General features: G+C 42.7%; 1 protein-coding gene across 1 annotated transcript; it reads left to right on the forward strand.

The window, feature by feature from the left end:
• The first annotated feature begins 1,119 nt into the window (after positions 1-1,119).
• On the forward strand, positions 1,120-8,851 carry LOC120123522 (calreticulin-like). Its single transcript, XM_039142391.1, has 13 exons — positions 1,120-1,129; positions 1,304-1,411; positions 1,506-1,698; positions 1,779-1,922; positions 7,511-7,622; positions 7,707-7,763; positions 7,851-7,898; positions 7,989-8,094; positions 8,133-8,233; positions 8,326-8,421; positions 8,501-8,557; positions 8,637-8,741; positions 8,840-8,851. Exons 1-13 carry the CDS (start codon positions 1,120-1,122, stop codon positions 8,849-8,851), a joined length of 1,149 nt encoding a protein of 382 aa, XP_038998322.1.
• Positions 8,852-17,026: the final 8,175 nt, after the last annotated feature.

Genomic DNA, 17,026 nt, shown 5'->3' on the forward strand with positions numbered 1-17,026 from the left:
TAATTATTGTACCACTAAAATGATAATGTGACACATAACATAATCTGTCACTAAAAATTATATATAATATGTGTTACATCAATTAAATTAATAATAACAAAATATGTGTCCTAATATTAATTAAACATAAAAAATATCACATGAATAACTGTATGGATCCCTAAAAAATAATCATAGGAATCCTCAAAATTTTACAAAAATAATCATGAGAATCTTCGAAAAATATTTGTGAGATTATGTATTGCCACTGTTACATCTTAAAGGAACTAAAATTGAAGTTTAGATATTTTCTTATTTAATATACATTGATTTGTTGAGATTGAAAATGGTTAAGATTGTACATATACATTGTGTGTTATATGAATATTAACGTTTGAAACTTTCATATTATAGATAGAGATTAATTTGAGATAATATGATATATCTTACAAGTTTTAGGTATTGTATTGATTTCAAAGATGTTTGTTTATTTTTTGAAATGAGAATTAACCGAAACCCGTAAAGATCCGTAAGAGATCAGCATGAAGACAAAAAAAATCCCCAAAACATATAATTAAGATTCCCCAAATAATGCAAAACCGTCCCTACCCGTTCAGTTGCCACCCCTAACCATGATTAGTAGGTGAAGCACAAATAAATTATTAGTGTTATTATTATTAAATGGATAAACAAAAAGAGAATGCATGTGGTTGTTTTCATGCCACTTTTTTTCTTTTGATTTTTTGCACTTATATATATATTATTTTTATAGAAAAAATTATTTTTAAAGATAATTTAATTAAAACAGGGACTTATTGCTCACGTTGTGGACAGGTTTGATCCACATCGCCTACTCAGTGCTCACACACAAATCTCTTCCTTACTCTTCTAGCCTGCAATTTCATTATTTGGTGCATTTATTTATTTTGTTTTCATTTTTCTTCGACAAAATGCATTAAATTCAGATGTACATGAAGTTATTTAAAATTAATAAAACCTCCAAAAATAATTATTTTAATTTATCTACCAGAATAAAACAATCAAATCATGTCATATATAAGAGTTGATTTGGAAGGAAAGTAGTAAAAACTAAAGTAGAATTAAATTTAGTGATTTAGAATGTAATTTATTCACTAAAGAATGAGTGATTGTGTGTTTGTACGTGGGATGAGCAGCAGAAAAATTAGATGACAGATCATTAACAAGGGAAATAGAAGCTGCTTCAGCTTTAATCGTACGGTCCACTGTTTTCAAACAGCAGAATTTTTACTTTTTTCCCCCTCTTTTTTGGGGGCTGATTTTGTATATTGTTGTGGAACTGAAGATGGATGGGAAAGTCGGTGGGAAAAATCTGACTGGAAGAAAGATGAGATGTTGGCCGGGGAATGGAATTACACTGCTGAAAAATGGAATGGCGATCCTAATGACAAAGGTAACCTTCTACAATACTTGTAGCTCGGAATTGATGAAGGTATCGTTTAACTCCTCAGTTTCAAGCTTTACTAATGGCTTCATATTTTGTACAGGTATACAAACAAGTCCAGACCACAGGTTCTACGCTATTTCGGCTAAGTTCCTTGCAGTTAACAACAAGGGCAAGACTCTAGTATTCCAATTTTCTGTCAGGCACGAGCAGAAGATTGATTGTGGTGGTGGCTATATGAAACTGATTAGTGGTGACATTGACCAGAAGCAATTCGGTGGTGAAACCCCATACAGGTTTTATTTTCTTACCCTGTGATCTCTAAAATATGTTTATTATAGACGTACTGATTTTTTGTTATGTTGGTTGGGTGTAGCATTATGTTTGGGCCTGATGTCTGTGGAAGCATCAAGAGAACTCATGCTATTCTTCACTACAACGGGACAAACCACCTGATCAAAAAGGAAGTTCCCTGTGAGACTGACCAACTCACTCATGTTTACACATTTATTCTCCGTCCAGACGTGACGCCAGACAGAATAGTGATTATCCTGTAGGCTAGCTCCGACAGACGATTCACAAAAGAAAATTCGCCCAAAAACCAGAGAAAAAGTCTCTAGGGTTTAATAAAATATTATAAAATCAAAACTGTCAAAAAGCAGTCCACAAGCCGGACTGTTATAGCAAAAAAAAAATCGTCTTTATTCGAATTTTGCCAAAAATAGTAAAATCCCGAAAATCACTCTAAATTGAAATTCGAAATAAAATAAGCAATCTCCCAAAAATCCGGCCTAAATCGGATTTAAATTGACTTCCTAATTAACAATCGAAATATTACCATAAATAGTAAAAAATAACTAAATCTAGTGATTCGGAGGGGAAAACGGCAGAATTTGAGATTGAAAAAAAGGCCACATGGAGCGTAGCTCAATGTGGAGAGCGTGCGCGTCGAAAAGAGCTTTCCGGATTGGGGTCTTACGCGCGATTCTGACACCTGTAGCCAAAGTTATGGCCAAAAGACTGAAACATACTCAAAACGACCCCAATGAGGAACATGTCACAATCAATTCCCGCCTTTGCGCTGATATGCCAACTCATGGTATCTCAGCGCCATCAACGTGCAATCTGACAGCTCAGCATCATCTGTCTCGGATCCCCCTGCATCAGTCACCCCGGGTTGGAAAGAACTCGTCCTCGAGTTCAGAGTAGTATCATCAGGATCCACAAAACAATGACTCAGGTGCTTCACATTAAAGACATCAGAAGTCTTCAAGTGACTGGGAAGTCGCAACCTGTAAGCATTATCATTGATCTTCTGCACGACCTCACAAGGTCCAATCTTCCGATCCTTAAGCTTATTATACTCACCAACAGGAAAACGATCACGAGTTAATACAGCCCAAACAAAATCACCAACATCAAAAAGTACCTGACGACGATGATTGTCGACCCGAGTCTTGTACTTGGTATTGCTCTCATGAATGGTCTGTTTCACCTGCTCATGGATACCCCGAAGATACTTTGCCATCTCATCTGCTTTAGGACTGAAACGTCCTATACGTGGAATAGGGGCTAAGTCCAACACCCCGGATGGGTTCTGACCATAGACAATCTCAAATGGGCTTAAACCTGTGGTTCTGTTTTTTGATCTGTTGTAGGCAAATTCTGCCTGAGGCAATGCCAAATCCCACTGCTTCGGCTTCGTTCCTGCCAAACACCTTAAAAGGTTTCCCAAACTTCGGTTCACCACCTCAGTCTGGCCATCCGTCTGGGGGTGGTAGGCGCTACTGAAATTCAACTGCGTTCCCAGTTTCCCCCACAGGCTCTTCCAGAAATGACTGATGAACTTAGTATCACGATCTGAAGTGATGGATCGAGGAACACCATGTAAACGCACAATCTCCTTGAAATAGAGATGGGCAATCCGGTCAACATCCATAGTCTTTCTGCAAGCTACAAAATGAGCCATCTTGGAAAACCTGTCAACCACAACAAAGATAGAATCAGAGGCCCTTTGGGTGCGGGGTAAGCCTAGTACAAAATCCATGCTGACATCGAACCAAGGAGCTTCAGGAACAGGTAAGGGAGTGTACAATCCCGCATTGGTGAGAACTCCCTTAGACCGCTGGCACACATAACAACGGTTCACATAATGGGCCACATCACTAGTCAACTTGGGCCAATAAAATTCAGAAGAGATAAGGGCCAATGTCTTATCTCGGCCAAAGTGTCCCTCATTATGGAGTTCACTTATAATTTGCTGCCTCAATGAACAATCTGGAATGCACAATTGTAATCCACGAAACAGATACCCATTATGCAAAACAAAATCATGACGGTGACCCTCAGTTACCTCCTGAAATATCCTTCCAAAGGAAGGATCAGCTGCATACATATCTGTGAACGTCTCAAATCCTGCAACTTTAGTACTCATGGTGGTGAGAAGTAAGGTACGACGGCTCAGGGCATCTGCGACGCGGTTCAAACTCCCTGCTTGGTGCCTCAGCGTAAAAGTGAATTCTTGCAAGTATGCTACCCACTTGGCATGACGTCTACTCAGCTTGTGTTGGCCATTGATGTACTTCAAGGCCTCATGATCGGTAAACAGAATAAACTCCTTCTGTACTAGGTAGTGACGCCAATGCTTCAGGGACTGAACTATGGCATAAAACTCCAGATCATAAGTGGAATAATTTTTCTTTGATCCCGATAGCTTTTCACTGAAAAAAGCAACCGGACGACCTGCCTGACTCAGAACACCACCAATGCCAACGCCAGATGCATCACAATTTACCTCGAACACTTTGTCAAAATCTGGAAGTGCCAAAACTGGAGCCTCGGTCATCTTCTGCTTGACCAGTTGAAAACTGGCCTCTGCCTCCTCAGACCACTGGAAATCACGCCCCTTGAGGCACTCTGTGATAGGGGCGATCAGAGTACTGAAATTTCTAATGAATCGACGGTAAAAAGACGCCAAGCCATGGAAACTTCGGATGTCATGTAAGGTTCTTGGTCTGGGCCACTCCAAGACTGCATCTATCTTTGACTGATCTACATGAACACCATCAGTAGACACAACAAAACCAAGAAAAGTCACAGAAGTAGTGAAGAAAGAACACTTCTTTTGATTGACAAACAAGTACTCCGTTTTCAGCATCTCAAAAACAGCACGGAGGTGATCGAAGTGTGAAGTCCATGTCGGACTATAAACGAGGATATCATCGAAGTAAACTACAACAAATTTCCCCATAAAAGGCCGCAAGACCTGATGCATAAATCTCATGAATGTACTGGGCGCATTAGATAACCCAAAAGGCATGACCATCCACTCATACAACCCTTGTGGCGTTTTAAACGCCGTCTTCCACTCATCTCCAGGCCTTATTCTGATTTGGTGGTAACCGCTCTTAAGGTCAATTTTTGAGAAGACCTTAGAACCAGATAGCTGATCCAACATATCATCTAGACGGGGAATTGGAAACCGGTACTTCACTGTAATTCTGTTGATCGCTCGGCTGTCAACACACATACGCCAAGAACCATCTTTCTTTGGCACTAACAGAGCAGGGACTGCACATGGGCTCATACTCTCTCGGATATAGCCCCTCTCCAACAACTCTTCCACCTGTCGCTGCAACTCTTCGGCCTCCTTGGGACTGAGGCGATATGCTGGTCGATTTGGCAAACTTGACCCAGGAACAAGGTCAATTTGATGCTGAATATCCCTCATAGGTGGTAGTCCAGGAGGAAGATCCTCTGGCATCAAGTTAGAGAATTCTGCTAGCAGCCGCTGCACCTCTACTAGTAAATCTGTATCCACATCTACTGCATTGTTCTCGCAAGGTAGCAAGGCATAGACCACGCCGCCATGCTCAATCTCATCTAAAAACTTGGACATAGAAAGCAGATTAGTATTATGGGTTACTGGGGTAGGAGTAAGTCCTTCCCGCCGGGGTGCCAACACAATCTTTTTTCCCTTGATGCTAAGGGAATATGTATTCTTCCGTCCATCATGAATGACACTGCGATCATACTGCCAAGGTCGACCCAACAATATATGACACGCATCCATAGACACAACATCACACCAGGCATTATCAAAATATTTTCTACCAATTGAAAAAGACACGAGGCATCGCCTATCAACTGTTACCTCATTGTCTTTATTTAGCCATGACAACTTGTATGGCTTAGGATGACGGTCCGTCTTCAATTGCAATTTCTGGACAACTGTCGCTGTCAATGATCATTTTACAGACTTTATCTGCAACTGTGCAAGTCGTGTGGAAAATATTGGTTCTCAACCAATCGTCCCCTGAATCGCCCTTGGGGGTAAGTAGACTCTTGCGAACGACCAGAGTCTCATGACCATCTCCATACAGCACATCATCAGTCTCATCATCGTCATACACGGGTTCACCAATCTCCTCAGTCTCGTCTTCCACGTTTTCCTCAATCAACAAATTTTTGCCCTTTTGACTAGCAGGCTTCCTGCAATCAGTCGCCCTATGCCCTTGTTCACCACAACGAAAACATCTAATAGTAGGGTTAGAATTACCCTGCGGTGGCTGCTGAGCAGGACGGGACTCTTGAGGGCGAACTGGTCGACTGTTGTGATCGCTCCTGATCACTGGTCTCCTGTTTTGCTGTTTTTCAACAGCAAGTGCACGCTGGTATGCTTCCGAAACACTCCACAATGAATGAAGGCTGAGGACATCTTGCAAGGACTGACGTAAACCCCCCAAATATCGCGCCACCATCTGCTCCTCCGTCTCAGATAAATCGTTCCGGGCGACCAATTGGTAAAACTCCTCCGTGTAATCATCGACTGATCGCGCGCCCTGCCTCAACGTATGAAGTCGCTGAAATAAGGTTTGCGTGTAGCCGAAGGGAAGGAAGTGGCCCTTCATCTTCTTTTTCATCTTCTCCCAATCAGTGATCTTGGCTTTGCCCTGTCTTTCTCGTGAACGTCGTAACTGTTCCCACCACGCAGATGCTCTGCCCTTGAGTTTGATGGCGATCAGTTTCACTTTCACACGATCGGGGACTTCCTTATATTAAAAAATACGCTCCACTTCATTAATCCAATCCACGAATCCCTCGGCCTGTAATGTACCAGAAAACTCAAGGAGATCGACCCGAAAACCGAGGTCTCCATGATGCTCCTCCCGACCACGGTGCTCCCGGAATCCTGCGCCCCGGAATCCTGCGCGATTGTGATATGGGTTTTCGAAAGTGGAATTGGTATCGTGATCAGAGGCCTCACGATCCTCGAAATCCTGCGCCGCCAGGCGCTGGGTTAATTCTGCGACTTGCCTCTGCAAATCCGCAATCATCACATCCTGAACGCTGCGATCACGGCGTTGGGCTTCCTCATTCGGAACCTGCTCACGACGACCACGACCACGACCTCCAGCCATTGAAACTGGTGAAATTTCCCAAGAAGATGTTGAAGCTCTGACACCAACTGACGCCAGACAGAATAGTGATTATCCTGTAGGCTAGCTCCGACAGACGATTCACAAGAGAAAATTCGCCCAAAAACCAGAGAAAAAGTCTCTAGGGTTTAATAAAATATTATAAAATCAAAACTGTCAAAAAGCAGTCCACAAGCCGGACTGTAATAGCAAAAAAAAATCGTCTTTATTCGAATTTTGCCAAAAATAGCAAAATCCCGAAAATCACTCTAAATTGAAATTCGAAATAAAATAAGCAATCTCCCAAAAATCCGGCCTAAATCGGATTTAAATTGACTTCCTAATTAACAATCGAAATATTACCATAAATAGTAAAAAATAACTAAATCTAGTGATTCGGAGGGGAAAACGGCAGAATTTGATATTGAAAAAAAGGCCACATGGAGCGTAGCTCAATGTGGAAAGCGTGCGCGTCGAAAAGAGCTTTCCGGATTGGGGTCTTATGCGCGATTCTGACACCTGTAGCCAAAGTTATGGCCAAAAGACTGAAACATACTCAAAACGACCCCAATGAGGAACATGTCACAATCAATTCCCGCCTTTGCGCTGATCTGCCAACTCATGGTATCTCAGCGCCATCAACGTGTAATCTGACAGCTCAGCATCATCTGTCTCGGATCCCCCTGCATCAAGACGCTACCTTTAGCATTCTTGTTGATAATGTTGAGAAACGAAAAGTTAGCTTGTACACTGAGTGGGAACTTCTCCCACCGAAGAGAATCAAGGATCCCGACGCCAAAAAGGTAATTAGTCACAAATAGTATCTTTTTTGTTTTGTTTTGTTGTATGAATATTGGATACAACTAAAGTACCTTGCATGATGGCAGCCTGAAGATTGGGATGACAGGCAATACATCGCTGATCCTGAAGAGAAGAAGCCAGAGGTAAAAACCTTCTCATGTAACACTTCCTTTGATTCTCTTATATTACATGTATAAGCAAGCTAATCTCTAGTGTTTGATTTACCATAGGGCTATGATGACATTCCGAAAGAGATCACTGATCCAGATGCGAAGAAGGTAGTCATATAATTCTTCTTGAATGTCTTTATTATAAAATGTTATGCCTTGATTGTAATGAGAGTTCATGGTTAAAATTATTTACACCAGCCTGAAGATTGGGACGATGAAGATGGTGAATGGACAGCCCCAACGATTCCCAACCCAGAGTACAAGGGTCCATGGAAGCCAAAGGTTCATTTTTATTTATTTCGTAGTGTGTTACTTCTTTTTCTTATGAACATAATTTTGAAGTGATTTATTACTGTGTTTTTATATGGTCCACAGATTTCAAGGACGATCCTGATCTCTATGTTTATCCCAACTTGAAGTACGTTGGTATCGAATTGTGGCAGGTACTCTTTTGCCACTTTTTTTCTCTACTACTACCCTATCATCATCCCATGCCCATTTTAGACCATGACAAGATAAATGTTAGTTTTGTCAGGTGAAATCTGGAACATTGTTTGACAATATCTTACTTGCTGACGATGTAGAGTATGCTAAAAGGCTAGCTGAAGAAATATGGGGCAAGCACAAGGATGTATGTTCATCTATGCATTTCGAAGGGTTCATTTTGACTTTTAGATTCCTTTTTTGCTTGATTTGGTTGGCTTTTGCAGGCCGAGAAGGCTGCCTTTGAGGAGACAGAGAAAAAGGACGACCCAGTAGTTTCGGATGTAAGCTTATATAACATGCCGTCTTAGTAATTGCTTTGTTTGCTCTTCATTTTTTCGTTTGTGTTATCGGATTGTCCAGGCCGAAGACAACGACGATGATAGTGATGGTGTTGGAAGTGAGTCCGATTCAGAAAGCAAATCAGACACAAGCAAAGACAGTAGTGAGAGAGAGAAGGATGCGCATGTAAGTAGTTGTTTTCCTTTCTGTCTACTCTTTAGTAATCAATTTTCATAATTTATATGTGCATAATTGATCAAACTATTTTGTGCCTTTGCATGCAGGATGAGCTTTAAGACGAATATCAGTGCAGTATCTTGCTCTCAATTTCGCAGTAGAGAAAGCGCCATAATTTATAAGGAGAATAAAGAAGTCCAAATAAGAAGCATTATAATTCACTAAAAATGTTTTAGGGTAAATTATGCATTTAGTACCTAAATTATCAGTCTTATTTCATTTTAGTACCTAAAATTTTAATTTTTTTCAAAATCATATATAAAATTTAGCTTTTATTTTATTTTAGTACCCCTATCAATGTACTTGTACAAAATAATTACGTTTTTCGGGTTTCATTTGATTTTAAAAAATCTAATATTAAAAATGTATCATTATAATTATTTATAAATATATTAAGGACACTGATAATATTATATTACATTAGGCCGAGTTTTTTTAATTCTAAACTCGAATCTGATTTGACTCGAGTCATCCTTAATAACTGGACTTGAGACACTCTAAATAACTTAACTCAAATTTAAATTTTTAAAATAAAAAATGACATAATTAAATTACATCGAATTAAAATTTATTAGATCCAAAAAAAAATGTTCATCCCTAAAAATAACACACCATCAATATGAATAAATTTATAATCTATGTATTAAATTTTTATTAGTATAATCTATATGTTAGAACTAATAAAATATGGTGTAATCCTTGTTGAAGCTCATGCAACATATAGGTTTTAAACCAGCGACATTACGAGAACCAGCGATGCAAATGGCCTAGCCAGCTAAGACAAAACCATCGGAATCCCCAAGAATGACACCCATAGCCGGAGAGCCCGGATGAAGAGGACAATCACCATCCACATTCATTTTAACAGTCCCTACAGGAGGTTTTAACCAACAGGGAGAGCAAGCCCTTGTCGTGAAACTTTGATTTGCCTTTGAATAACCAGTCTGCAAAGCTCTACTGGAAGTAACAAGGTGCCATCCTGGCAGCAATTTATTTTCATGAATGTAGATGTTCCTTCGATACCAAATTTGTGATAGCAGCACCATAACTGAGATAAAATGCTGCGTTGTGAGAAGCTCCAACAAAGATTCTAACCAAGAACCACATGAATTATAGTACCCTGAAGTCACAAATGAAGGCCCGCTGTCAGAAAAATAGGTTGAACTTCCAGGCAATCCCTGTAAAGCACCACAGAGACTATAATGACCATCGGAGACCCCTGTCAAATAAAGACGACGACCAACTGGCAGTGATTTATGGGCTGCCATCCGAATAGCCTCACCCGAGGAAGTGTGGGTAGATAGGATAACGCAAGCCATAATCGGGACACTTGTGTAGGAGGACGATGTTGCCGAGATAACCATGCATAACCTGATCGGACTGAATAAGAGTCGTCGGAGTGCCCAGACCATAGAATAGTATTAGAATTAATTGGAGCAATGGGACAACTGAGAATGGCATTTGCATCAACTATACTGAAAACCTGCCTTACCAGATGTATATCCCACCGAGCCTCCCGTGGGATCATAAATTCACCTAATCTAAGAGGGGATGTAGGACTGTCTACATAATTTGAATTTAAACGCACTGGGTGTCCCCCTCTCCCCAAAAAAAAAAATTGATCTTCATGCACAAAAATGGAGCTATCGATACCAACCTGGTAGAAGTAACCAGTCTTGAAAGTTTGCATTACTGTATATAAGCACCTCCAAATAAATGAAGGCTAAGAACCCAGAGATGATGTTAAAATGGTACTCGAAGGATTGTATTTTGCTTCAAGAACCCGAGAAACCAAGCTAATCGGATTGCGAAGACATCTCTAAACCTGCTTACCAAACATAGCAAGATTAAACTAATGGAGATTTAGCAAACCCAGACCTCCCACCTGTTTAGGTTGGCAAATTTTATCACATGCCACAAGAGGCCAACCTTTGTCCGCCAGATCCCCGGACCACCAATACGAGCGAGGTACGACTGTTTTATCCTGTATGACACCATCCGGCAAAAGAAAACAACTCATCACATACGTCGGTATGGCTTGACAAACGGAAGCACGTCCCTCATATGATAACAAGTTTTTTGTCCATCCTTTAACCCATGATGTAACTTTATCACTAAGGAAACTAAAAGCTTCAGTTCTGTTTCGACCAATTTCAAGAGCCATACCCAAATAAAGTTGAGGCTCGGATACACTATCAATTCCCACATTAAGACACAACGATGAACACAACTCCAAGGAGGCAGAAGGACTGAAATAGATGCTAGATTTGGAATAATCCACTTTTTTGTCCTGATGAAAGTTCATATAATTTAACAATTCTCGAAGTCTCACAAATTCTGTAGCACATAAGCGAAGGAAAATAAGGCAATCACCCACAAAGAATAAGTGGCTTACTCGAGGACCAATACGACATGTTCGGATACCCCGGCCAGCTTGTTGTTCAACATATAGTAGAGAAGACAACTGTCACGCCCTTAGAACTTCGACGTCTCGGAACGTGCGGCCTTAGTCGCCTTCTCAGTGATTGCGGCTAAGTAAGCCTGAAAATATCCCAAGCAAGGATGCTTAGAATCTCGATGGAAGGTAGACAAGAGAACTAGCACAAAGAGGAATATAAGAAAGCTTTGAGAGAAGAATGCTCTTATGATTTCTCAAAGTGAAGGAGTGAGTACAAATGAGGAGGGGAGGCCTCTATTTATAGTTAAAGCTTCCTTCAATGAACGGCTAAGATCGAATTACATTGACGGTCTAGATTGAATCCTACCTACCAAAAATAAGTGGGCATTATCTATACAAATTTAAATGCCACCAAAGTCTTTGTGGCTTCTAGAAGGTCCAAACCCCTATTTGGGCTACTTCTCATGGGCTAACCTCGGTGGTGGGCTTTGGTCCGTGACATTCTCCCCCACTAGTTCCGGTGACGCCCTCGTCACTCGTTTGGCATGATATTGGTCTATTCTATTTTTGAATTGCCAAAGTCCCTCGGCATGTTCCCAACTCCCTTCGCACTCGGGTTGTCCCTTCCATAGGACAAAATACTCATGCCTTGGGCGGTGTCCTGGCCGTTGAATAACTCTCTCCGCTTGTATGTCCTGGATCTCCTTGTCATATGAGACCGCTACTCCGACTGGCGCTCGGTGTGACTTGCCTCGATCTGGATACTCGATATCTTGATGGTACGGCTTGATCAAGCTAACATGGATAACGGGATACGCTCGGATGATTGAAGGCAACTCTAATTTGTAGGCCATGGTGCCTACCCGCTTCACGACTCGGAAAGGGCCCTCGTATCTTCACACAAGCCCCTTGTGCACATCCGCATGGCGTAAGACATTGGCCAACTTTGCAAGGACAAGGTCGCTAACTTCAAAGTTCACGTCCCTCCGCTTTCGGTCAGCCCACTTCTTGGTCCGTTTTCCCGCCTTGTGCAAACAAGCTCGGGCTAAGTCGTGTTGCTCGTGCCACTCATTGGCAACATTGTGTGCTGATGGATTGGGCCCTTCATACTTGGTAACAACCGTGTTGGGTGTCAATGGTTGTTTCCCAGTCATGATCTCGAATGGACTTTGGTTTGTCGCCTCGCTCCGTTGCAAGTTATAGGAAAATTGGGCCACATCCAACAACTTTGGCCAGTCTCGTTGGTTGGAACTCACGTAGTGCCTCAGATAGATCTCTAATAGAGCATTCACTCTCTCAGTTTGCCCATTGATTTGTGGATGAACTGCGGTGGAAAAGTTCAAGCTCGATCCCATCAGTTTGAACAACTTCGTCCAGAACCTGCATGTGAACCGCGTGTCTCAGTCACTAATGATGGTTTTTGGCATTCCCCAATACTTCACCACATGCTTGAGGAAAAGTCGAGCTGCCTCCACGGCTGGACAGACTTTAGATGCCGGTATGAACGTCGCATACTTTGAAAACCTGTCAACCACAACCATTATACTTGAAAGCCCATCAGTTTTGGGCAAACCAATGATAAAATCCATGGAAATACTCTCTCATGGGCGCTCAAGAATGGGCAAAGGTTGTAGCAGTCCCGCCGGTTTCTTTGCCTCGATTTTGTATTGTTGGCACACAAGACAAGTCTTCACGTAGGCCTGCATATCTTCAGCCATGTGCGGCCAATAGTATTGCTCCGAGAGTAATGCCAATGTCTGATCAACTCCCAGATGTCCCGCCCACTTGGAATCATGGCATTCCTTCATGAGCTCCTTGCGTAACTTCCCATATCGAGGTACAAAGAGTCGATTTCCTTGATAATACAGTAGTTCCCCCTCGAGCCAAAACTCTCTGGTTTGTCCTTCCTTGGCTCCCTCAATAATTCGCTCGGCTGCAGGATCATGGGGCAACCCTTCTTTGATCTTTTCGAGTAGGGTACCTTTCACAGTCTCGATAGCGTACCTTCAGCTTAAGCCATCTGCAACACAGTTCATCTTCCCTGGCTTGTACTACATGGAAAAGTCAAACTCGACAAGAAACTCTTGCCAACGAGCTTGTTTGGGAGAAAGCTTCTTTTGGGTGAGGAAGTAACTGTTGGCAACATTGTCTGTGAACGCCACGAACTTGGACCCTAGCAAGTAATGTCGCCATGTGCGTAAACAATGCACAACCGCGGTCATCTCCTTTTCATGAACCGAGTACCTCATCTCGGTCTCATTGAGCTTCCGACTCTCGTATACAACCGGATGTCCCTCTTGTATGAGGACTCCACCAATAGTAACATCGGACGCATTGGTGAAAACTACGAAAGGCTTGGTATAGTCTGGCAGTACCAATATGGGCTCTCTCACCATGGCCTCCTTGATCTTTTCGAATGCGTCTTGGCATTTCGTGCTCCATTCCCACACCTTATCCTTCTTGAGCAACTCGGTCAAAGGTGTGGCAATCTTGGAATAGCCCTTTACGAATCATCGGTAATAGTTGGCTAATCCCAAGAATGCTCGCAGTTCGGTCACCTTGGTGGGTGGCTTCCACTCGTCAATTGCTCGAATCTTGTCCTTGTTCATCTAGAGCTTGCCTCCTCCAACGACATGGCCTAGGAACGACACTTCTTTCTGGGTGAACAAGCACTTTTCCTCTTTAACATAGAGCTCGTTCTCTCGTAAAACTTGGAACACCTTTCTCAAGTGCTCGACGTGTTCCTCTAAGGTCTTACTGTACACCACAATATCGTCAAGGTAAACGACAACGAAATGATCTAGAAAGGGTTGTAGTACCTTGTTCATCAATGTGCAGAAGGTGGCCGGAGCATTCGTGAGGCCAAAGGGCATCACAAGGTATTCGTAAGAACCGTACCTGGTCACACAAGCTATCTTCGGTTCATCTCCTTTGGCTATCCTGACTTGGTAATAGCCCGATCGTAAATCTAGCTTGGTAAACCACCTTGCACCACCAAGCTGATCGAACAAGTCCGCAATGAGGGGAATGGGATACTTGTTCTGTACTGTGAGCTTATTTAAAGCTCGATAATCTATGCACATCCATAGAGAACCATCGTGCTTCTTTTGAAATAGCACTGGTGCACCATAGGGGGACTTGGATGGTCGGATGTATCTGACATCGAGGAGATCCTTCAATTGTCTGTGCATCTCCTCTAACTCGGGCGGAGCCATTCGGTAAAGGGCCCGAGCGGGTGGCTTTGCATTCTCCACAAGCTCAATCTTGTGATCCACCTCCCTCTTTGGAGGCAACTTCTTGGGTAATTCGGCAGGCATCACATCTTTGAATTCTGCCAAGACATGACTTACCACGTCGGGACTTTCTTTGTTGTGGTTGGTTCGTCACATACCAAGGCAGCTAAGAAGGTCGATTCTTCCTTGCGTACCACCTTCGAGAATTGAATTGCGGACAAAATTTTGGCCCCTACTCCGGGCCCTCGGCTTACTGAAACAATGCATTGTTGCTTTATATCCAGGATGCACAAGCAATCGGCAAAAGGCACTGGGAAAACATTTATTCGGTCCAAGAAGCTTAACCCAAGAACAAAGTCGAAGTCATCGAGAGAGATTACCTTGATGGCTTCCTTTTCGGACCAACCTCCAACGGTTAGCTCAATTCCTTTTGCGACCCCCGCAATCGGAACTTCTTCGGCATTCACGGTTTTGATGGAACCACTTGTCTTCTCCACATGAAGGCCAAGTCTCTTGGCAATTTGTTCGGACATGAACAACTCTGAGGCACCGGTGTCCACTAGTGTACTCATCTTTTGGCCTGCCACGGTGATGTCTACGTACATCAGTCCCTTCTTCTTGTGCCCATTCTTGACCTCCATGGTGCTAAGGATGGAGCCAAGCTTGAGAGTCTCACTCTCCACCCCATCATTCTCCTTGATGGCAATAACTTTCACAAGTTGAGGACAATCTCGTTTCATGTGATTTCCTCCACAAGTAAAGCACACTAATTCCCATTTCTTCTCCCAAGGATTGAAGAGCTTTTTGGGTCGATCATTCGCCTTCCCATGATTTCCCGTTGGCTTGTGAAAGTTTCCTTTGGCCTTCTCTCCCCCACTATTACCTTTGGGTTTCGACCTGGATTGGAGAGAGTCGGTCTTCTTTACTTCAAACGGTGCAATGGCCTCGGCTGCATCTAATGCCTTGGAGAGTTCGGTCACTCCCCTCCTTTGGATCTCCATGTTGGCCCAACGTTGTAGTCCATCCATGAATGCAAAGTACCCTTCTGACTCGATCAAGTCCGGGATTTGCATCTTGATCTCCGTGAAGTTTTTGACATACTCCAAGATGGAACGATCATATTTAATTGCTTCAATTTTGCTCGAGCCTCGAGCACAACATTCATCGGATAGAAATGCTCCTTGAGTTCTCCCACGAACTCCTCCCACATCCCGATTGGTTTCACGCTCTCGGAACACCTACGACGTCACCATAACATAGCAACATCGGTAAGATAATTGGAAGCAACATTTACCTTGATGGTATCATCCCCGATACCCATGCCACGGAAGAATTTCTCCATGCCCCAGATGAAATTCTCCACATCTTGGGCAGTCTGACTCCCCTTGAACTCCTTCGGCTTAGGGACGTCGATCATGGGTATTGGTGTTTGCGCCTCCCCAGTCACTCCATTCAACAAGGCAGCTTTGAAGACGAGCAGCTCGCTCTTGAGCTCCTTTACCTCCTGCATTATTTCGGCCCTCATGGCCAAGTACATGCTCGCGAGGCCTCTGGTACGCTCGTCTACGTTCTCCGTCAACTCGCTGATGAGTGCTTGGGTTTCTTCGCAGAGTACATCCTCCACGGACTCCACTTTCTCCAAGCAAGATTCAACCGAGTCTTGAGTCTCTTGGACTTCATTATATCGATCTTCTAACCTGCCGACCTTTTGCTCGAATGAGGCCACCATATCCTTTGAGTTTGCTCGTTTCCTCGGTATGGCAACACGAGTCACTTCGCTTGTTGGGGCCTCGTCTAGGTTTTGTTGTGTCATTTCTCACGAAACTAGCTCTGATACCACTTGTCACGCCCTTAGAACTTCGACGTCTCGGAACGTGCGCCTTAGTCGCCTTCTCAGTGATTGCGGCTAAGTAAGCCTGAAAATATCCCAAGCAAGGATGCTTAAAATCTCGACGGAAGGTAGACAAGAGAACTAACACAAAGAGGAAGATAAGAAAGCTTTGAGAGAAGAATGCTCTTATAGCTAAAGCTCCCCTCAATGAACGGCTAAGATCGAATTACATTGACGGTCTAGATTGAATCCTACCTACAAAAAACAAGTGGGCATTATCTATACAAATTTAAATGCCACCAAAGTCTTTGTGACTTCTAGAAGGTCCAAACCCCTATTTGGACTACTTCTCATGGGCTAACCTCGGTGGTGGGCTTTGGTCCGTGACACAACCCTTGAGTACATAGAACAAATAAAAACAGAGAGAGAGCAGATCTCCTTGGCGTAGACCTCTGTGCGGATGAAAAGCGTCACTTAGACTTTCGTTGGTTCGAACTTGATAAGTAACAGAAGTGACTCACCCAAGATTGAACAAACTCCATCCGAAGCAACATAGTCCAAACAAAAAATCACTCAACTCTATTCTAAGATTTCTCTATGTCATTTTTTAAAACTGCACCACATAATGTTCCCTATTGGATATAGTGGAATATCTCATGAGAAATAATCACATTATCTGTAATCATACAGCCAGGTACAAATGTATTTTTCTGTTCATCGACACAAGTTTCCATAAATGGGTGAAGGCGATTCAGGATAACCTTCGCAACAA

The sequence above is a fragment of the Hibiscus syriacus genome, unplaced genomic scaffold, assembly GCF_006381635.1.
Source record: "Hibiscus syriacus cultivar Baekdansim isolate YM2019G1 unplaced genomic scaffold, ASM638163v2 tig00110393_pilon, whole genome shotgun sequence".
NCBI lineage: Eukaryota > Viridiplantae > Streptophyta > Magnoliopsida > Malvales > Malvaceae > Hibiscus > Hibiscus syriacus.

Bases quoted from the DNA above. Each gene is read 5' to 3' on its own strand.
- LOC120123522 (XM_039142391.1), top strand. The intron at 7,764-7,850 runs GTAAAAACCTTC...GATTTACCATAG, and splicing joins CTGAAGAGAAGAAGCCAGAG to GGCTATGATGACATTCCGAA. The intron at 8,558-8,636 runs GTAAGCTTATAT...CGGATTGTCCAG, and splicing joins ACGACCCAGTAGTTTCGGAT to GCCGAAGACAACGACGATGA.